The sequence below is a fragment of the Lampris incognitus genome, chromosome 3 (assembly GCF_029633865.1).
Source record: "Lampris incognitus isolate fLamInc1 chromosome 3, fLamInc1.hap2, whole genome shotgun sequence".
Taxonomy (NCBI): domain Eukaryota; kingdom Metazoa; phylum Chordata; class Actinopteri; order Lampriformes; family Lampridae; genus Lampris; species Lampris incognitus.
This window is the reverse complement of record NC_079213.1, coordinates 12,552,080-12,568,548: the sequence shown is the minus strand read 5'-3', so window position 1 is coordinate 12,568,548 and position 16,469 is coordinate 12,552,080. Positions and strand designations below refer to the sequence as shown.

The 16,469-nt window shown below is 41.3% G+C and overlaps 1 protein-coding gene across 1 annotated transcript in view; it reads left to right on the top strand.

Annotated features, from left to right (window-relative positions):
• col7a1l (collagen type VII alpha 1-like) overlaps positions 1-16,469 on the top strand; it is a 120,593-nt gene that overhangs the window by 28,887 nt on the left and 75,237 nt on the right. Inside the window, exons 14-28 of the mRNA XM_056275913.1 lie at positions 146-259; positions 671-820; positions 2,026-2,163; positions 2,470-2,616; positions 3,193-3,312; positions 4,719-4,865; positions 5,132-5,437; positions 6,333-6,472; positions 8,582-8,705; positions 10,546-10,689; positions 10,914-11,101; positions 11,374-11,454; positions 12,204-12,221; positions 12,329-12,355; positions 16,395-16,460. Coding sequence (XP_056131888.1) covers positions 146-259; positions 671-820; positions 2,026-2,163; positions 2,470-2,616; positions 3,193-3,312; positions 4,719-4,865; positions 5,132-5,437; positions 6,333-6,472; positions 8,582-8,705; positions 10,546-10,689; positions 10,914-11,101; positions 11,374-11,454; positions 12,204-12,221; positions 12,329-12,355; positions 16,395-16,460 — 1,910 coding nt within the window. The remainder of the gene's footprint in view (positions 1-145; positions 260-670; positions 821-2,025; positions 2,164-2,469; positions 2,617-3,192; positions 3,313-4,718; positions 4,866-5,131; positions 5,438-6,332; positions 6,473-8,581; positions 8,706-10,545; positions 10,690-10,913; positions 11,102-11,373; positions 11,455-12,203; positions 12,222-12,328; positions 12,356-16,394; positions 16,461-16,469) is intronic.

Below are 16,469 nucleotides of genomic sequence, written 5' to 3'. Positions count from 1 at the left end.
TAATTTCTGGCATGTTACTTACCTATTTCCAGCAGATATTATCAAATCAAGTTAAAAGATATTAAATGAAGTTATACTGTGTCCTTGTAAAGATGAGGCGATTTCGGGCCATTAATGTTCCCCTCTCCACCTCCCTCTGTTTTAGCTCCTTTAGGCTATGTGTCCAACTTTAAGGTGACCTCCTACACCAGTACCTCCATAGACGTGGAATGGAGTCCCATTGTTGGAGCCACAGAGTACAAACTGTCCTGGAACTCAGGTTAAATAACCCAACCGTGTCTCAGTACACCTCAGTAGCATTTTGTCAGCTGTAGAATTGGGCCCAAATTGGGGGGGGGTCTACAAAGTATAAAAGGGTTATAATGTTTAAGTGCACCTGCCATACTGCATTTGTTTTATTTGCCTGAAAAGCTGTTTGCTCCTTAGACCCTTTGTATTTATTTGATACCTTATAACTCCATATTGTGGAAGCTCATGAGGAACTCAACATTTGATTTAGGTCCACTAAACCTAAATCAAGATTTAAAGCACCAAAATCCGACAACAGAACAATTGTGGGGAATTGTGGCTTTCTTGTCATTACTCTGTGTGTATGTGTGTATGTGTGTGTGTGTGTGTGTGTGTGTGTGTGTGTGTGTGTGTGTGTACGTGTGTGCACATGCATGCGTAGGTGGCAGCAGCACAAAGTCTCATTACCTGGACCGCAGCATTCTGTTTCATCGTATTGAAGATCTTAACCCACAGACCACCTACACTGTCAGCATCCACGCAGTCTATGGCAATACAGAGGGGCCTGAAATCTCCCTCTCTCAGCTCACAGGTACATAGCAAAAGCAAAGCCTTATTAAGGTCAGGCTGTCATGATTTGCAGAGTGGACCCAAGCGCAGACACAGACTTGAACGTAAATAAATGAGATGGCTTTATTAACAAAAGGAAGTGGAGAATGGTGGCAAAATATGACAGGAGATGGCTGGCAAAGGTAGGTAGGCAGATAAACAGGTGAGAGATGATCCTGGGCACAGGAGAGGAGATGGGGATAAGCACAGGATAACGCGAGAAAAACAGGGAAACGAAGCACAAGGAATGATCTCTAAATAATTAGAGAAGCCTGAAGCATTTCACTACCAACTGTAGCTGAGGCAACAACCTGGCGATGAGTGGGTGAAGAGCCTGGGTAGATATACTGCAGGAGTTGATGAACTTGATGGAAGACCCAGTAGCCATGACACAGGCTCCCATTGTGTGGCAGTACACATGGTTTTGGGACACCATGTCCTGCCAGGCTGATGAAAGTGATAAAAAGGAAAATGTCATTTGCAGAAAAAAAAATCTGTTATGTTTGATGAAACTTCCTTTTGTATGTTCATTTATGCTTTTGTGTGTGTGTGTGTGTGTGTGTGAGATGTTACCCTCTTTTTATCTCTTAATAGTTCTGTACAGCGTTCGACAGCAAAAGAAAGACCGTATATTGTAATTAAATGGGCTGGGAAGGGAGCATTCTACAGCCCTCTGTTCTGACAGACTCATTTTGTCCCTGTTGGACTGACAAGTGATATACTTTAGTCTCCCCTCATTTAGACACTGTCCCATCATTGTCACTTGCAGTGTGTATTTTTAACTCTCTTTACATCTGAAACAAGACGCTGCTATCATTTCAACACTGCCAGAGTCAAGTGTTAAACCAAGTTCAGTCTATTGCTATTGCTTGCAACAAAACACAAAGATAATTAAATTCAACCCTTTCCAAGTTAGTGCCACTCCCTTTTTTAAGCCATTTGATGCAAATTCAGTTGTGTTGATAATACAAATGCAGAGAGATATTCAACTGTATCCCACTTCATCATATTTTGATATTGATTAGTGGAGTTTTAATTTGATGGTTCCAATAGAGTAAATGGGATTCCCTGATGTGTTACAAGTAGAAATCAAACTTTTAGTTTTTGTGAGTTCGAAGGGAAGTACAATAGGTACAAAAGACATAATTGTCAGTTTTTTCCAGCCTGACGTGAGGTGGTATTTTGCAGCGGCTGTCTCAGAGTCTGAGCTCATCCAAGCAGTGAGGGAGGTGAAGGTGGTGGACATAGGAGTCAACTCCTTTACCCTGTCCTGGAGGGAAACACCGGGAGTATCTGGATACAAGGTGTCCTGGAGTCCCTTCCTGGGTACGGAGCCCCAGACGGGCCCTATGCATAGACAGATGAACACATTAAAAAACAAATTTTAATTCATAGAAATTCTATTTCCTGTTTAATTCACTTTTTCCTGCTTTTTTATGTATTTAGTTAGGGAGTTGTTCCTTATCCGATGTGAGGCTCTAAGGAAAGGATGTTGTGTTGCTGTAAAGCCCCTTGAGGCAAATTTGTAATTTGTGATAATGGGCTATACAAATAAAACTGACTTTACTTGACTTAGCGCCATAGTTGTCCAGGCGATATGCATTGATTGCAATTTATTCCGTCCTCCTCTAGGGGGCGATGATAAGTCCCAGCTATTGCCCGCTGCCTCCACCAGCCTCACTATCTTCAACCTGCAGGAGAGCTCAGCCTACAAAATCCAGGTGTCCTCTATGGTGGGAAATAGAGAGGGAAGCCCAGCCCTGGTCACTGCACGTACCTGTGAGTGATGCAACACAATGCCTGTCTAACAGAGCCCTCCCATTCCCACTAACCATCCATCCAAAGGCTTGCAAACTCGGTTTTGGTTTGCTAGACAGCCAGTGTATGCAAAATATTGAAATCTTTTATCATTCATTTCAATCTTTAAATGCTTTTTAATGTAAAGAATAGATGCTTTCTGCCTCTTTCAGTGATTTATAAAGTTAAATGGCAGGGAAGGGGAAAATAGACATCATTGCCTGGTGTCAAAGTTCCCCATTCTGTGTATCCCTGTTTTGGGCTAGAATAATGAGAATGGTAAATACAATAGACCAAGATGTCATTGTACCGCTTCTTCCTCTTCTACAATGTAAATCAAAACACTGGATTTAAAGTGTATGTCAAATAGTGAGAGTTTTGTTTTCCGGTAGTATGGTGACGTGACCACATTTTCCCCATACAAGTAAACAACCAAAAACAAAGGATCTTTGCTATTTCAATCTTCCTTGTATGATTTTGTAACCGCAAGTCCCGAGTTTTAATAAAATATATATTGCCCTGCTCACCTGTCAATGTATATTGAATTTTCTGTTTCAGTGGACCTTCCTAAAGTGAATGATTTCAGTGCTATGAACACCACAGACGGCAGCACTGTTTTAAACTGGACAAGTGTGGCAGGCTCCTCTGGTTATTTTCTGTCCTGGAGACACATCTCAGGTTAGATGCCAAGCCAACTACCACCAATACCCATTTGCTACTCAATCCCTGACCAATCTTAGCTAGGCATGTTTAATGTTATTAAATATTTAATAAACCATTCAGCCTCTACAAGTTAATCCATGTACTTTGCACGAAACCTTTTAGTGCAATGCGTATTAGTGGCCTCAAATTATCACTCCTTTGCGATATTTTTTTTTTCTTGTACAGAGTTAAAAAATTTTTTAATTACATCCCTGGTGTGACACTAACTTTAATTTTTCTAGGGGATATTTCACAGGCCATATCTTACTGCAATGAGTGTCAGTGAAAACACCTCTTTGTTGGAGATTGGCGTGAGAGGAGACCATAGGCAATTTTCCAACAGCATCGATGTCATTTTGGTGATGACTGGTATAGTCAATGCACCATGGTTTCAATGGACACAGTGTTCAGGCTCTGTTTCCCAGACTACCTCTTATTTTATTACCTACATTCCTGTGCTGACATACAGTAGCTTCTTTTATTTCTGTCGTGACTGCTCACAGAGCCACTTCTCAACTGATGCGAGTGTGATGTCACAAATTAAGCTTCTATATCAGTCTTGATGCATGTGCAATATTCCAGGTAATCAGCATCTCTCATTAAACTTTTTGGTCCACGGTGGTGTAGTGGTCTAAGCATCGGGTTTGTGTCAATGCAGTTGCCCACTGGGGACTGGGGTTCATGCCCCAGTCCTGTCAGATCCGACCATGGCCGGACTCGATGAAGCAGCAATAATTGGCAACGCTGTCTTTGGGAGGGGGGCGGAGTCGGCTTGTGTTCGTCACATGAATGCGTCTGTGTGTGTGTCGGAAAAAGCAGTGGTTTGGCCTGGTCTGGTCTTGTCACGAAAGTGGGGAGGCGTCTCCTTCGAGACTGCCAGCCGGAGGGATGCAGTTGGCGAACACATGCAGTACGCGGGTGGGTGTTTGAACTAAAATAGGGATCGATTGGCCACTAAATTGGGAGAAAAAAAGGAAAAATCAGAAATAAATTTTAAAAACAAAAGCAAAAAACTTTTTGTCCAGATGGACTGATTTAACTTTCTGGGATTTCTGTATCAGTGTGACATCAATCTGTCCTGTGCAATAGATGGGATCTTGTTCTGGGTATGGCCAAAGGGTGTGTCCGTTTCAACAATTTACATTATTTCAACATTTTGATAACAGATGTGTGCCTAATTCATCCAAAAGAGAGAAATAATTCATTCATTTACACAATTCTTCGAATTCATTTGACTGTGAGGAAGTATGCAAGCAGTTTAAGTTTAGTCAGATAAACTCTCAAACTAACAAAAAAAACCCTTTGGATGGCTCAGTCAAATGGATTACTTTTACTGTACATGAAAGAACATGTTTTTACCCCCGGTCTTCGTCTCTTTTCAGAGTTGGAGACTAAAACAGAGATACTAGGCCCTGGTTTCACCTCCTATAAGATTGCTGATCTACTGTACGGCCGAACATATATTTTTACCATCAGACCTCTGTATGGAGAAGTCGAGGGGCCTATAACCACAGTCTATCAGAGAATATGTAAGACAGTACTTCATTACTTGATCAGACATTTGCCACAGTGCCTTTATGCTGTAATATGTTTGTCTGTCGAAATAACAACTGTATATTGATATTGATGTCACAAATTAGTTTTGATACACACAGCCAAAGGGCAAAAAAATGCTTTTTTTTATTAAAATGGGTATTGCATCTATAATTATTATGAATTAAATAATCTGTGCACATGCTAGGTTAAAGCAAGTGAAAGTTTTTAAGTAGCTTTATCATGGCTTTGTGTATCTCAGTGGCAAAGGACGCACCGTTGGCACCAGTACAATCCGTGCTACCCACAAGGGCACCCGATTCACCTCATATCACCACTGTGTCCCAAACCTCCAAAATCACCAACACCACCACAGCTCACAACCCCACCAGGAGCACCCGCAACCCCATGGCTAAGCCCCCCACTAAGATTATCACCGCCAAGAAGCCTCCCAGCAAATCCAGTAGCGCCATAGCCAAAACAGCAGCAGCCACTACCATCTCGAGACCCACTATAACCAAAGACCTTTCCACTGTTGGCACAGGGACCACAGCACTACCTGGACCAGGTATTTTTAAGAAATGGCCTGGTTAAACCAACAGGTGTATTTCTTCAATATTTACATTGAATGAATCTGCATTATAGATATACACTCGAGTATGAGTGTTGTATTTTATTTTAATTTTGTCATTTTATGCTGTTATCTTTTTATGTCTCCCATTCGTCCTCATTATTTTACTTCTCCTACTGTATGCCCACTTCAGAGGGGCCAAGGATCCAGACCTTTCTCTCACGTGACCCCCAAAATAGTGGAAATAAATCTCGTCTTTCATCAGAGTGACAAACTCATTTACTTCCTTACTTCAAGACCTAAAATTTTCCTTTTTTAGGCCCATTTTACTCCATAGATGTCTCTATGCATGGTTGTCATACTGAATTGTGGCAATGTCCAGATGATTTCTAATCTGTATTTTACATTTTCTCATTTAGTAGATACTTTTATCCAAAGGGATTTAAAAGAAAGTCCGCAATTAAGAAATATGTTTGAGTGTCTACCAACAGGGATCTTATAGTTATTGATGGTAATCATATATAAGCCAAGAGCACAGGTCATGTCAAGGGCTAATAGGTAGCTCACCAATAGTGACATGAGTAATATGAGAGTCAAATCAGAAATAGGCTGGACAATGGCACATACTATAAGCATCACAGACATGTAGCCAAGAGTGCATGTCTGGTTTAAATAGTGTAAGTCTTATATAGGTAGATCATCAACAGTGATGTAGGTAATACAAGGGCTAAAATGCCTGTAGGTTGACAGGAATGTATCTGCTAATTGCTGGAAATATTTCATGTCGCTTTGGATAAAAGCATCTATGAAAATGAGGAAATGTACATTTAATAATGCTTTACCTCTGTAAGCAGTGAATTTTTATTTGTGTGTGTGCTTTGATTTTTGACAGTGTGTGGAAAAGCCAAAGCAGACATAGTATTCCTGATGGATGAGTCATCGAGCATTGGTGCCAATAACTTTGTCAAGATGAAAGACTTTATATTCCGGGTGGCCACTTACTTTCCTACTATTGGCCCTCAGGGCACACAGGTTAGTGTGTTTCTAGGAAGTTATCTCTTGTCTATGCTTGCACTCACCTGCTCTGCATGGCCACATTCACGGGTTCAACTTTATTGTCATACGTATTTAGAATACGATGAAATTCTTGTGCTCTGGCTCTCTCTGCCTTAACACAAAGGACACAATGACAAAGAACACAATGACGTGCCATCCCCCTGCCCCCCCCCCCAAAAGTAGACTATGTACACTGAATTCATACATTATATACACAGTATACAGTACACGATAACACAACAGCCTGACTGCCTGTGGAAAGAAACTATTACTGAGATGGGTGGTGTGTGATTTGATTCTCTGGTAGCGTTTTTTTAGATGGAATGAGCAAGAACAGAACATGAGCAGGGTAGCTGGTGTCCTTAATGATATTTTGGGCTTTCCTTTTGCAGCGAGTGGTGTAAATATTATGAAGTTATGATAGTTCCATGCCAATTTATTTTGCTGCTGTCTTTACAGTCCTTACAGTCTTGAGCAGTCAGGTCGCCAAACCACATTGTGATACAGCCTGTCAAGACACTCTTGATGGTATTGCGATAAAAGTTCATAAGAGTTTTGGGACTCATACCAAAACTTGAGACACCTCAGAAAATACAGTTTCTGCTGTGCCTTCTTGAAAATGCAATTGGTATTGAGAGACCACGTGAGGGTGTCTGTGATGTGTAAACTCAGAAATCTAAAACTGTCCAAAATTTCAACAGATGATCCATTGGTGGAAATAGGAATGTGATTTTCTCTGATCTTTCTAAAGTCAACAATGATTTCTTTTGTATTATTGACATTTACAGAGAGGTTGTTATCATGGCACCATATGGTTAAAGCTTCCACTTCCCTCCAGTAGGTCCTCTCATCACTGTTGCTTATTAGTCCAATCACTGTGGTGTCAGCTGCGAATTTAATGATGCTGTTGTTGTCATATTTGGCAACACAGTCGTGTGTAAACAGACTGTACAACAGGGGACTGAGACAGCAGCTCTGAGGTGTTCCGGTCCTAAGAGCTAATGTAGATGAGTATGTTTTACCTATTCTCACAGTCTGGGGCCTGCCTGTCAGGAAATCAAATAGCCAATTACAGATAGAGTTGCCCAGACCAAGACCTCAACACCAGTTTGGATGGTACAATTGTATTAAAAGCAGAGCTGTAATCAATAAACAACATTCTGACATAGGTATTTTTCTTTTCAAGATGTACTAAAGCAGCATGCAGAGCAAGTGCGATAGCGTCATCTACAGATCTGTTGGAACAGTAGGCAAACTGTAAGGGGTTAAGCGTAGCAGGAATGTTACATTTTATATATGATATAGCCAATCTTTCCAGACACTTCATAATAACAAGCGTCAATAATCATTAAGGCAAGAGACAGGTGTTTTCTTAGGTAAAGGCACAATGGTTGTTTTCTTAAAACAGTGGAACCACACACAATAACAGGGACAAGTTAAAAATGTCAGTAAAAACCCGAGATAGCTGATTTGACATACCTTGAGGACACAGGAAGGGATGCCGTCTGGGCCAGCAGCTTTACGAGCCATAACCCTTTTAAAAATTTTACTCACATCAGCCTCTGTCACCTGTAGATGGACTTGGTCGGGTGGACACTGCTGCTGTCACTGTGTCCAAGTTTGAGCTTCAAAGTGGGCATAAAATTTGTTAAGCTCATCCAGGACTATAAATCTAAAGCCACACTGGCTTTAGATTTATAGTCCATAATCGCCGGCAGCCCCCTCCACATGCGCCGCGAGTCACAGCCACTGTAGTCATTTTCCAGTTTGTCCCTTTATTGTCTTTTAGTGGCTTTGATGGCTCTCTTTAAGTCATACCTCGATTTTTTTGTAGCATTCCTTGTCCTCCAATTTAAAAGCAGTGGTACCCTCCCTCAACCTTAGGCGAATGTCGCTGTTAATCCAGGGCTTCTGGTAGGGGAAAGGAGTGAGTAGACCATACTGGGATACAGTTATTCGCTTTCCATTTTGTTTAGTAAAGCATGACAAATCAACATCAGTCTGTACACAGAGCACATGAAAGGTATTGTAATGGCCAACGTGTTTTATGGTGATCTGTGTTTACTCTTATTTGTCCTCCCTCAGATAGCCGTAGTTCACTATAGTGATGAGCCCCGAACTGAGTTCCGTCTGAGTGACTTCAAAGACAGAAACTCTGTGCTCAGAGCTCTCAGAGGGCTACGCTATGGTGGGGGCAACACCAAAACAGGTTAATGACAAGCAACACACACACACACATTATATTACTTACTGTTGCATTTGAGCGCACCACATGTTCCTTCAAAAACACACACTCGCAGTTATGCAAATTCAATTTAATTTTGACTCAATCAAGAGACTCAAGTTAGCGTTAATCCCCCTATATGACCAAAATAAGCAAATAAGATCATCAGGGAGATGATTACATATTGGTTTATGATGATTCCAAATACTTGTCTCTGCTTCAGATTCCCAGCGAAATCTAACAAAATGATTCATGGCACACAGACAAGATACACAGCATCAATTTCACATACTACATGATCTCACTGCTGTATGTCTTGCAAACAGCTGGTTTTCCAAAATCAAATCAAATCAAATCAATTTTATTTGTATAGCCCAATATCACAAATTACAAATTTGCCTCAGTGGGCTTAACAGCAACACAACATCCTGTCCTTAGACCCTCTCATCGGATAAGGAACAACTCCCTAAAAAAAACCTTTAACAGGGAGAAAATATAGGAAGAAACCTCAGGGAGAGCAACAGAGGAGGAATCTCTCTCCCAAGACGGACAGCGTGAAATGGATGTTGTGTTCACGCAATTTACATAATACAACATTGAAAGAGGATAACAGAATTATAATGGACATAAAATTTATGAAGAACATGATGCACAGGATGCCAAGCAGTGTCCACATGCCAACGGAGCAGTCCAGGACCCAAGTCACACGACCAGCATCATCATGTAAAAAAAGAAAAACTTATGTGAGGAGAGGAAGGACAGGCAGCATCTAAATGGCGACCACCATCACCACGGAGACCTGGGAGGAGAACCGACTGCACATGCACGCAAGAGAGAGTCACATGACACCATTCAAACACAGAGAACGAGAAAGGAGAAGACATCATTCAGAGAGAGAGAGAAGACATGTTAGAGAAGAGAACAGTTTGCAATAGTCATTAGCCATAATCAATTAAGTCATCAACTAGTCATAATCTATACTCTGTAATCTATACTCAATAATCTCGTCGGCAGAACAGTGGTTGGTAAATTCATTGAGACAGAAAACCAACCCGCCATCCAGTACAGGTTGTGAAGCACTCAACTTAAAGGCAACTAATTGTAAACTAAGGCAAAAAGAGGAGTTTTAAGTTTGGATTTAAAGGACTCAACAGACTCTGGTTGTCTGATGGCAGCAGGCAGGTTATTCCACAACAATGGAGCCCGATAGAAAAAGGCCCTGCCACCAGCTGACTTCTTTTTAACTTTGGGTACACACAGGAGCCCTGTATTTTGAGAACGAAGAGCTCGAGATGGCATGTAAGGTTTAAGGAGATCAGACAGGTAGCCCATTTAAGATTTTATAAGTCAGCAGAAGCACCTTGTATTCTGATCTAACATGGATAGGAAGCCAATGAAGGGAGGCAAGAATTGGTGTGATATCGTCAAATTTCCTAGTTTTAGTTAGGATTCTAGCAGCAGCATTCTGAACCATCTGAAGACTTTAGTACTAGAATGTGGCAGACCTGAGAACAGAACATTACAGTAATCAAGTCTGGAGGAAACAAATGCATGTATTAGAATCTCTGCGTCAGCCATGGAGGAGAGAAAAGACCGAATTTTAGCTATGTTACGTAAGTGAAAAAAGGCAGTCTTGGTGATTTCTTTAATGTGCTTATCGAAGGAAAGACTGGGATCAAACATAACACCAAGATTTTTGGCTGCCACACTTTGTGAAAGCACAGAGTTGTCGATTGTTATCGTTACTTGATCAAATTACACTACACTCTCCACCACATCGCTCATGCTTCTCGTGTTTGCTGATGATATAGTTGTTTTCCTCTAGGAAAGGGCATCAGCTTTGTACTGCAGGAGGTTTTCCAGGAGTCCCTTGGGATGCGACCGGAGGTGGCCCATGCTCTGGTTCTGATCACAGATGGCAGGGCCCAGGATGACGTGTTGCCGCCCTCCAGGATTGCTCGGGCTTTGGGTCAGTTGTCCTGTTGGGGATCTGTAAACCCATTTAATATTGCATTGCCACTTATTGGTTATTGTTTCGATTAAACAGCCAATTGGAAAAGTTTTCCATATCATTTCATGTAAAATGTGTGCCATAGATGACTTCAAAAACTACAAGATTCAGTTGGGATTGGCATTTTGGGTTTTTTTGTGTTTTTATTTTTATTTTTACCACATATCTTCTTTTTTTTCCAGGTGTCAGTGTCCTGGCAGTTGGAGTTGCTAATGCAGACCTTGAGGAGCTGAGGAAGATAGCATTTCCAACCAGCTACAAGAATATCTTTTTCTCTCAAACCTTTGATGATTTCCCTTCTATAGAACGAGAATTCATCAACAGTCTGTGTAGCGAGGCGCTCCTCTCCGAGTTCAAACTAGATGACGAGGTGAGAGGAAAAAACACTGGGAGACAGTTGGAGTTGGAGATACATGCTTTTTGAAACATAAAAAGCCTTGGTTAATGAACAGAGCAGTAGTCTAGATATTTATGTCGTTACAATATGGGGAAATGTTTTGAAGAGAGCCGAGGCATTACTTCTCAGGTTAGATGCTCTACTAGAAGTCAGTGCAGTTGTCGCTTGTTTAAATGTCAGCCATTTTGTTTTTATGTTACGGTTGTCGATGTATGTGACCTATAAGACACATTATTTTTTTCTAGTCTGCTCAGCTGGACACCCCTACTGAAGACCCAGAGGAACTAGCCAAGCCCCAGGGCCCCTGTCCTTCCCAGTGTATTAAGGTCAACACTCTTAAGACACATTATTACTCCAAATTTCTCTCATTTCCTCTTCTTCCTTTTTCTCCTCTTCTGGACTCCTTGTCCACATCTGCCCCCCCCCCTCTTCCTCTATCTACCCCTCATATGTCCCCTCCCTCTCCTTTTTATCCTCTTCCACCTCCTCCTCATTATCATATAATCCATCTTCCTCTTTCCAGAGCGCCACAGGAGGTCATTCCTGCCTGTGGCCAACAAACTTTACAACTCCTTCCTCAGACTCAGACTGTCAGACACTCTGAGTTAATGGTCATTGGACTTGCCCTGTTGGGTTTTGTTTGTGCTGCTTATTTTGTGCTACGGTAGTGCAGTATAGATAGGGTGTTATGTGCATCATGTTTGTTGATACAGTATTTTGTTCTTATTTCTATTTCTTATCTTTTATTTCTGTTTGTTTCTGTTTTTCATCTGTCTATTTGTTTCTATTTTCTTATCTTCTATCTTGTTAGTTTTTAGTTATTAGAGCGTGAGTGTCTGTAATAGAACCCATTTCCCCTCAGGGATGAATAAAGTATTCTGATTCTGATTCCAAAAATATTTTTCTGGCTGTGATGATCATAACCATTATCATCATTCAACTATTTGTTAATGTAGATCCTTTTTTTTTTTTTTTGAAAAAATGTCAGCAAACCTAGATCTGCTGACATTTATCTGCACCTCTCATAATTGCTATGTTTGTTATTAATGCGTTGTCATTTGCTTTGTTCTTTCAGGGTCAAAAGGGGGAAAAGGTGAGTTAACTACAGTTGTGTTGTTAGATATTTATATTGATTTGGTGATGCTATGCCAACGGTTTTGCTTTCTCACGTGCACTTCTTTCTCATATGCCTTTCCCTAGGGAGATGGTTTTGGTCTTGGAGGGCTGGTATGTTAAACAAATTCTTTATTCTAGTGCCTAGGATTTGATAAATCCTCCATGTATTTCTTCTTTGATATTGATAGAATGATATTGATATGACCGTAGTTAAGAAAGTAATGGAAGGTATTGCAAAACCACTAACCCACATCTATAACATGTCCTTTTAATCTGGTAAAGTTCCAAGAAAAATGAAAATTGCAAAAGTCATACCCTTATATAAAACGAGATAGACACCATTTACAAACTACAGACAATTTCATTATTGTTATTCATTCATTCATCATTCATTCATCTTCAGCCACTTCTCCGGGGTAGAGTTACGGTGACATTATTATTGTCACAATTCTCCAAAATATTAGAAAAACTATTTGCTGCTTAACTAGACATATTCATTGAGAAGTACAATCTGCTGACCAATAACCAGTACAGGTTTCGACCAAAATAACTACACTGCTCAAAAAAATTAAGGGAACACATAAGCAATGCAATGTAGCTCCAAGTCAATCACACTTTTGAGATATCAACCTGTCCAGTTTAGGAAGCAACACTGATTTGTGACTCAATTTCACCTGTTGGTAAATTGTCTAATTTCCACCAGGTGGAAATTAGACAATTTGCAAGACAACCCCTATAAAAGGAATGGATTTGCAGGTGGTGGCCACAGACCATTTGCCTGTCCTCATCTTTTCTGGCCGATCTTTGGTTAGTTTTTCATTTTGCTAGTGCCCTCACCACTAGAGGTGGCATGAGGCGGTATCTGCAACCTACAGAAATTGCTCAGGTAGTGCAGCTCATCCAGGATGGCACATCAATGCGTGCTGTGGCAAGAAGATTTGATGTGTCTCCCAGCACAGTGTCCAGAGCATGGAGGAGGTACCAGGAGACAGGCCAGTACACCAGGAGACGTGGAGGGGGCCGCAGGAGGACAACAACCCCGCAGCAGGACCGCTATCTGGTCCTTTGTGCAAGGAGGAACAGGAGGAGCACTGCCGGAGCCCTACAAAACAACCTTCAACAGGCCACTAATGTGCAGGTTTCTGCTCAAACAGTGAGAAACATAATGCATGAGGATGGTATGAGGGCCCGACGTCCACAATTGGGGCCTGTGCTCACAGCCCAACACCGTGCAGCCCGATTGACCTTTGCCAGAGAACATCTTGGTTGGCAGATTCGCCATTGGCGCCCTGTGCTCTTCACAGATGAGAGCAGGTTCACACTGAACACATTTGACAGACGTGAGAGAGTCTGGAGACGCTGTGGAGAACGTTCTGCTGCCTGCAACATCCTCCAGCATGACCGGTTTGGCGGTGGGTCAGTGATGGTCTGGGGAGGCATATCCTTGGAGGGCCGCACAGACCTCTACGTGCTAGCCAGAGGTACCATGACTGCCATTAGGTACTGGGATGAGATCCTCAGACCCATTGTCAGACCATATGCTGGTGCAGTGGGCCCTGGGTTCCTGCTCATGCATGACAATGCTCGTCCTCATGTGGCCAGAGTGTGTCAGCAGTTCCTGTATGTCGAGGGCATTGATGCTATGGACTGGCCTGCACGTTCCCCAGACCTGAATCCAATCGAGCAGCTCTGGGACATCATGTCTCGTACCATCCGCCAACGCGATGTCGCACCACAGACTGTCCAGGAGTTGACCGATGCCCTGATCCAGGTCTGGGAGGAGATCCCTCAGGAGACCATCCGTCGTCTCATCAGGAGCATGCGCAGACGTTGCAGGGAGTGCATACAGGCATGTGGAGGCCACACACACTACTGAGCCTCATTTTGAATCGTCTTGAAGAATTTCCACAGAAGTTGGATCAGCCTATGTTCTCATTTTCCACTTTGATTTTGAGTATGATTCTGAATCCAGACCTTAATGGGCTAATGATTTTGATTTCCATTGATCATTCTTAGGTTATTTTGCTCTAAACACATTCCTCTGTCTAATAAATAAAGATTTTCAGCTGAAATATTTCATTCATCGAGGTCTATATTGTGTTTTTAGGAGTTCCCTTTATTTTTTTGAGCAGTATAGTTGCATAGATCAAAAAAAGTTTGCTGTGGGAATATTTATAGATCTAAAAAAGCTTTTGACACTATTGATCACAATATATTAATAGACAAATTGGAAAGGTATGTTCAGAATTGACTAAGAAACTATTTAAGTAACAGGCAGCAATTTGTAAAGATAGGTGAACATAAATCGTTATGCATGGATATTACTTGTTGTGTACCCCAGGGGTCAGATTTAGGTCCAAAATTGTTCATTCTGTACTTAAATGATATATGCAAGGTGACCACAGTTAGAAAGGGGGAAAAAAAAACAAAAAATGGTGGTTTGACAAAAACAAATTATCCTTAAATTTAGACAAAGCAAAGTTTATGTTGTTTGAAAATTATAAAGTTAAAAACACCAAAGCAAAAGTAGTGATTGACAATATCCAACTAGAAAGAGTATATGAAAATAAATTCCAAGGTGTGATACTAGAACACAATATCTGCTGGAAACCTCACATAATATGTGAGAACAAAGCTGGCAAGGAGCATTGCAGTCATGGGAAATGCAAGACACATTCTGGATCATAAATCATTGCACACTCTGTATTGTTCATTTATTTTACCGTATCTGATCTACTGTGTGGAGGTATGGGGTAACACCTACAAAACCAACCTACAACCATTATATATACTACAAAAAAGAGCCATAAGGTTAGTTAACAATGTAGGATATCGTGAACACACCAACAAGCTATTTCTAAAGTCAAGTGCCTTGAAGTTCAGGGATGTAGTAGAATTTAACACAGCACAAATAATGGTGGGTGGCGCAGTGGTTAGTGCGGTCACCTCACAACAAGAAGGTCCTGGGTTCGAGCCCCGAGGTAGTCCAACTTTGGGGGTCATCCCGGGTCGTCCTTTGTGTGGAGTTTGCATGGTCTCCCTGTGTCTGCATGGGTTTCCTCCGCATGCTCCGGTGTCCTCCCACAGTCCAAGGACACATAGATCAGGTGAATCGGCTACACTAAATTGTCCCTAGGTGTGAGTGTGTGTGTGTGTGTGTGTGTGTGGGCCCTGTGATGGCCTGGCGGGCTCTCCACGGTGTCTCCCCGCCTGCCGCCCAGTGACTGCTGGGATAGGCTGCAGCATCCCTGCGACCCTAAGTAAGGATAAGCGGTTTGGATAATGGATGGATAGACAAATAATGTTCAAAGCAAGAAACAATCTACTACCGAGTGATATACAAAAAATATTTTCAGATAGAGAAGGGGAATATAATTTCAGGGATTTAGTAGAAATTATATGTTGGTACAACTTTGAAGAACATATTTGCGTTGTACGTAGCATTGAGATCTGTTTATTCTTGGTACATGACATTAGGGTGTGTTTTTCTCTTTCTCTCGTGTTTTTGATGTGTTTTATTTTTTTCTCCTATTGTTCACAGTAGTTGAGTTTGTATTGTGCAGCACAACTTGCACTGAATTTGAACTATATAGTACAGTGGGAACTGAGTTTGAAATGTATAGTTGCTGAATTAACTTAAGAGTGAGTGAGAAGGGGCAGGAAAAAAATAAGAGCATACTTCCTCCTACTCCCTTTCCAACACGTAACAAATAATCTGATGCATACGGAGATCTGTTCGCTGAGTTTGATGTGTGGATTTGTTGATCACTTCAGATTATTGGCAACGGATTATCTGTATGTTATATCCTGCTTATTTACATGTTCGAAATAAATCTTCATTCATTCTTTGTACGTTGTCCCTCAAACCCATTACCTCAGATCCTTGTACAAGAAGGACCATGTGTTGTTTTGTTTTTTTTTGTTTTGTTTTTTGTTTTGTTTTTTTCAAAAAGTTGCCATTATAAATCACAAAATTGAAATTTCCCCCTTAGACATTCATGTTCTCATTATAAGGGACATATATTGTGCAAATGGGCAAGAAACCTCCAACTACAAACTGAAGACGGATAACAGTAAAAAGGCTTTTTATTCTCTTTTAATTATGATATTTTAAGAATAACCAATTGTGCATTTTTCTGTGTGTGTGCAGAGATTCAAGCAAAAACCTGGAGAGTATGATCCTTTTAGTCCGTCCAAAGGAGAGAAAGGGGAGAGGGTAAGCAAC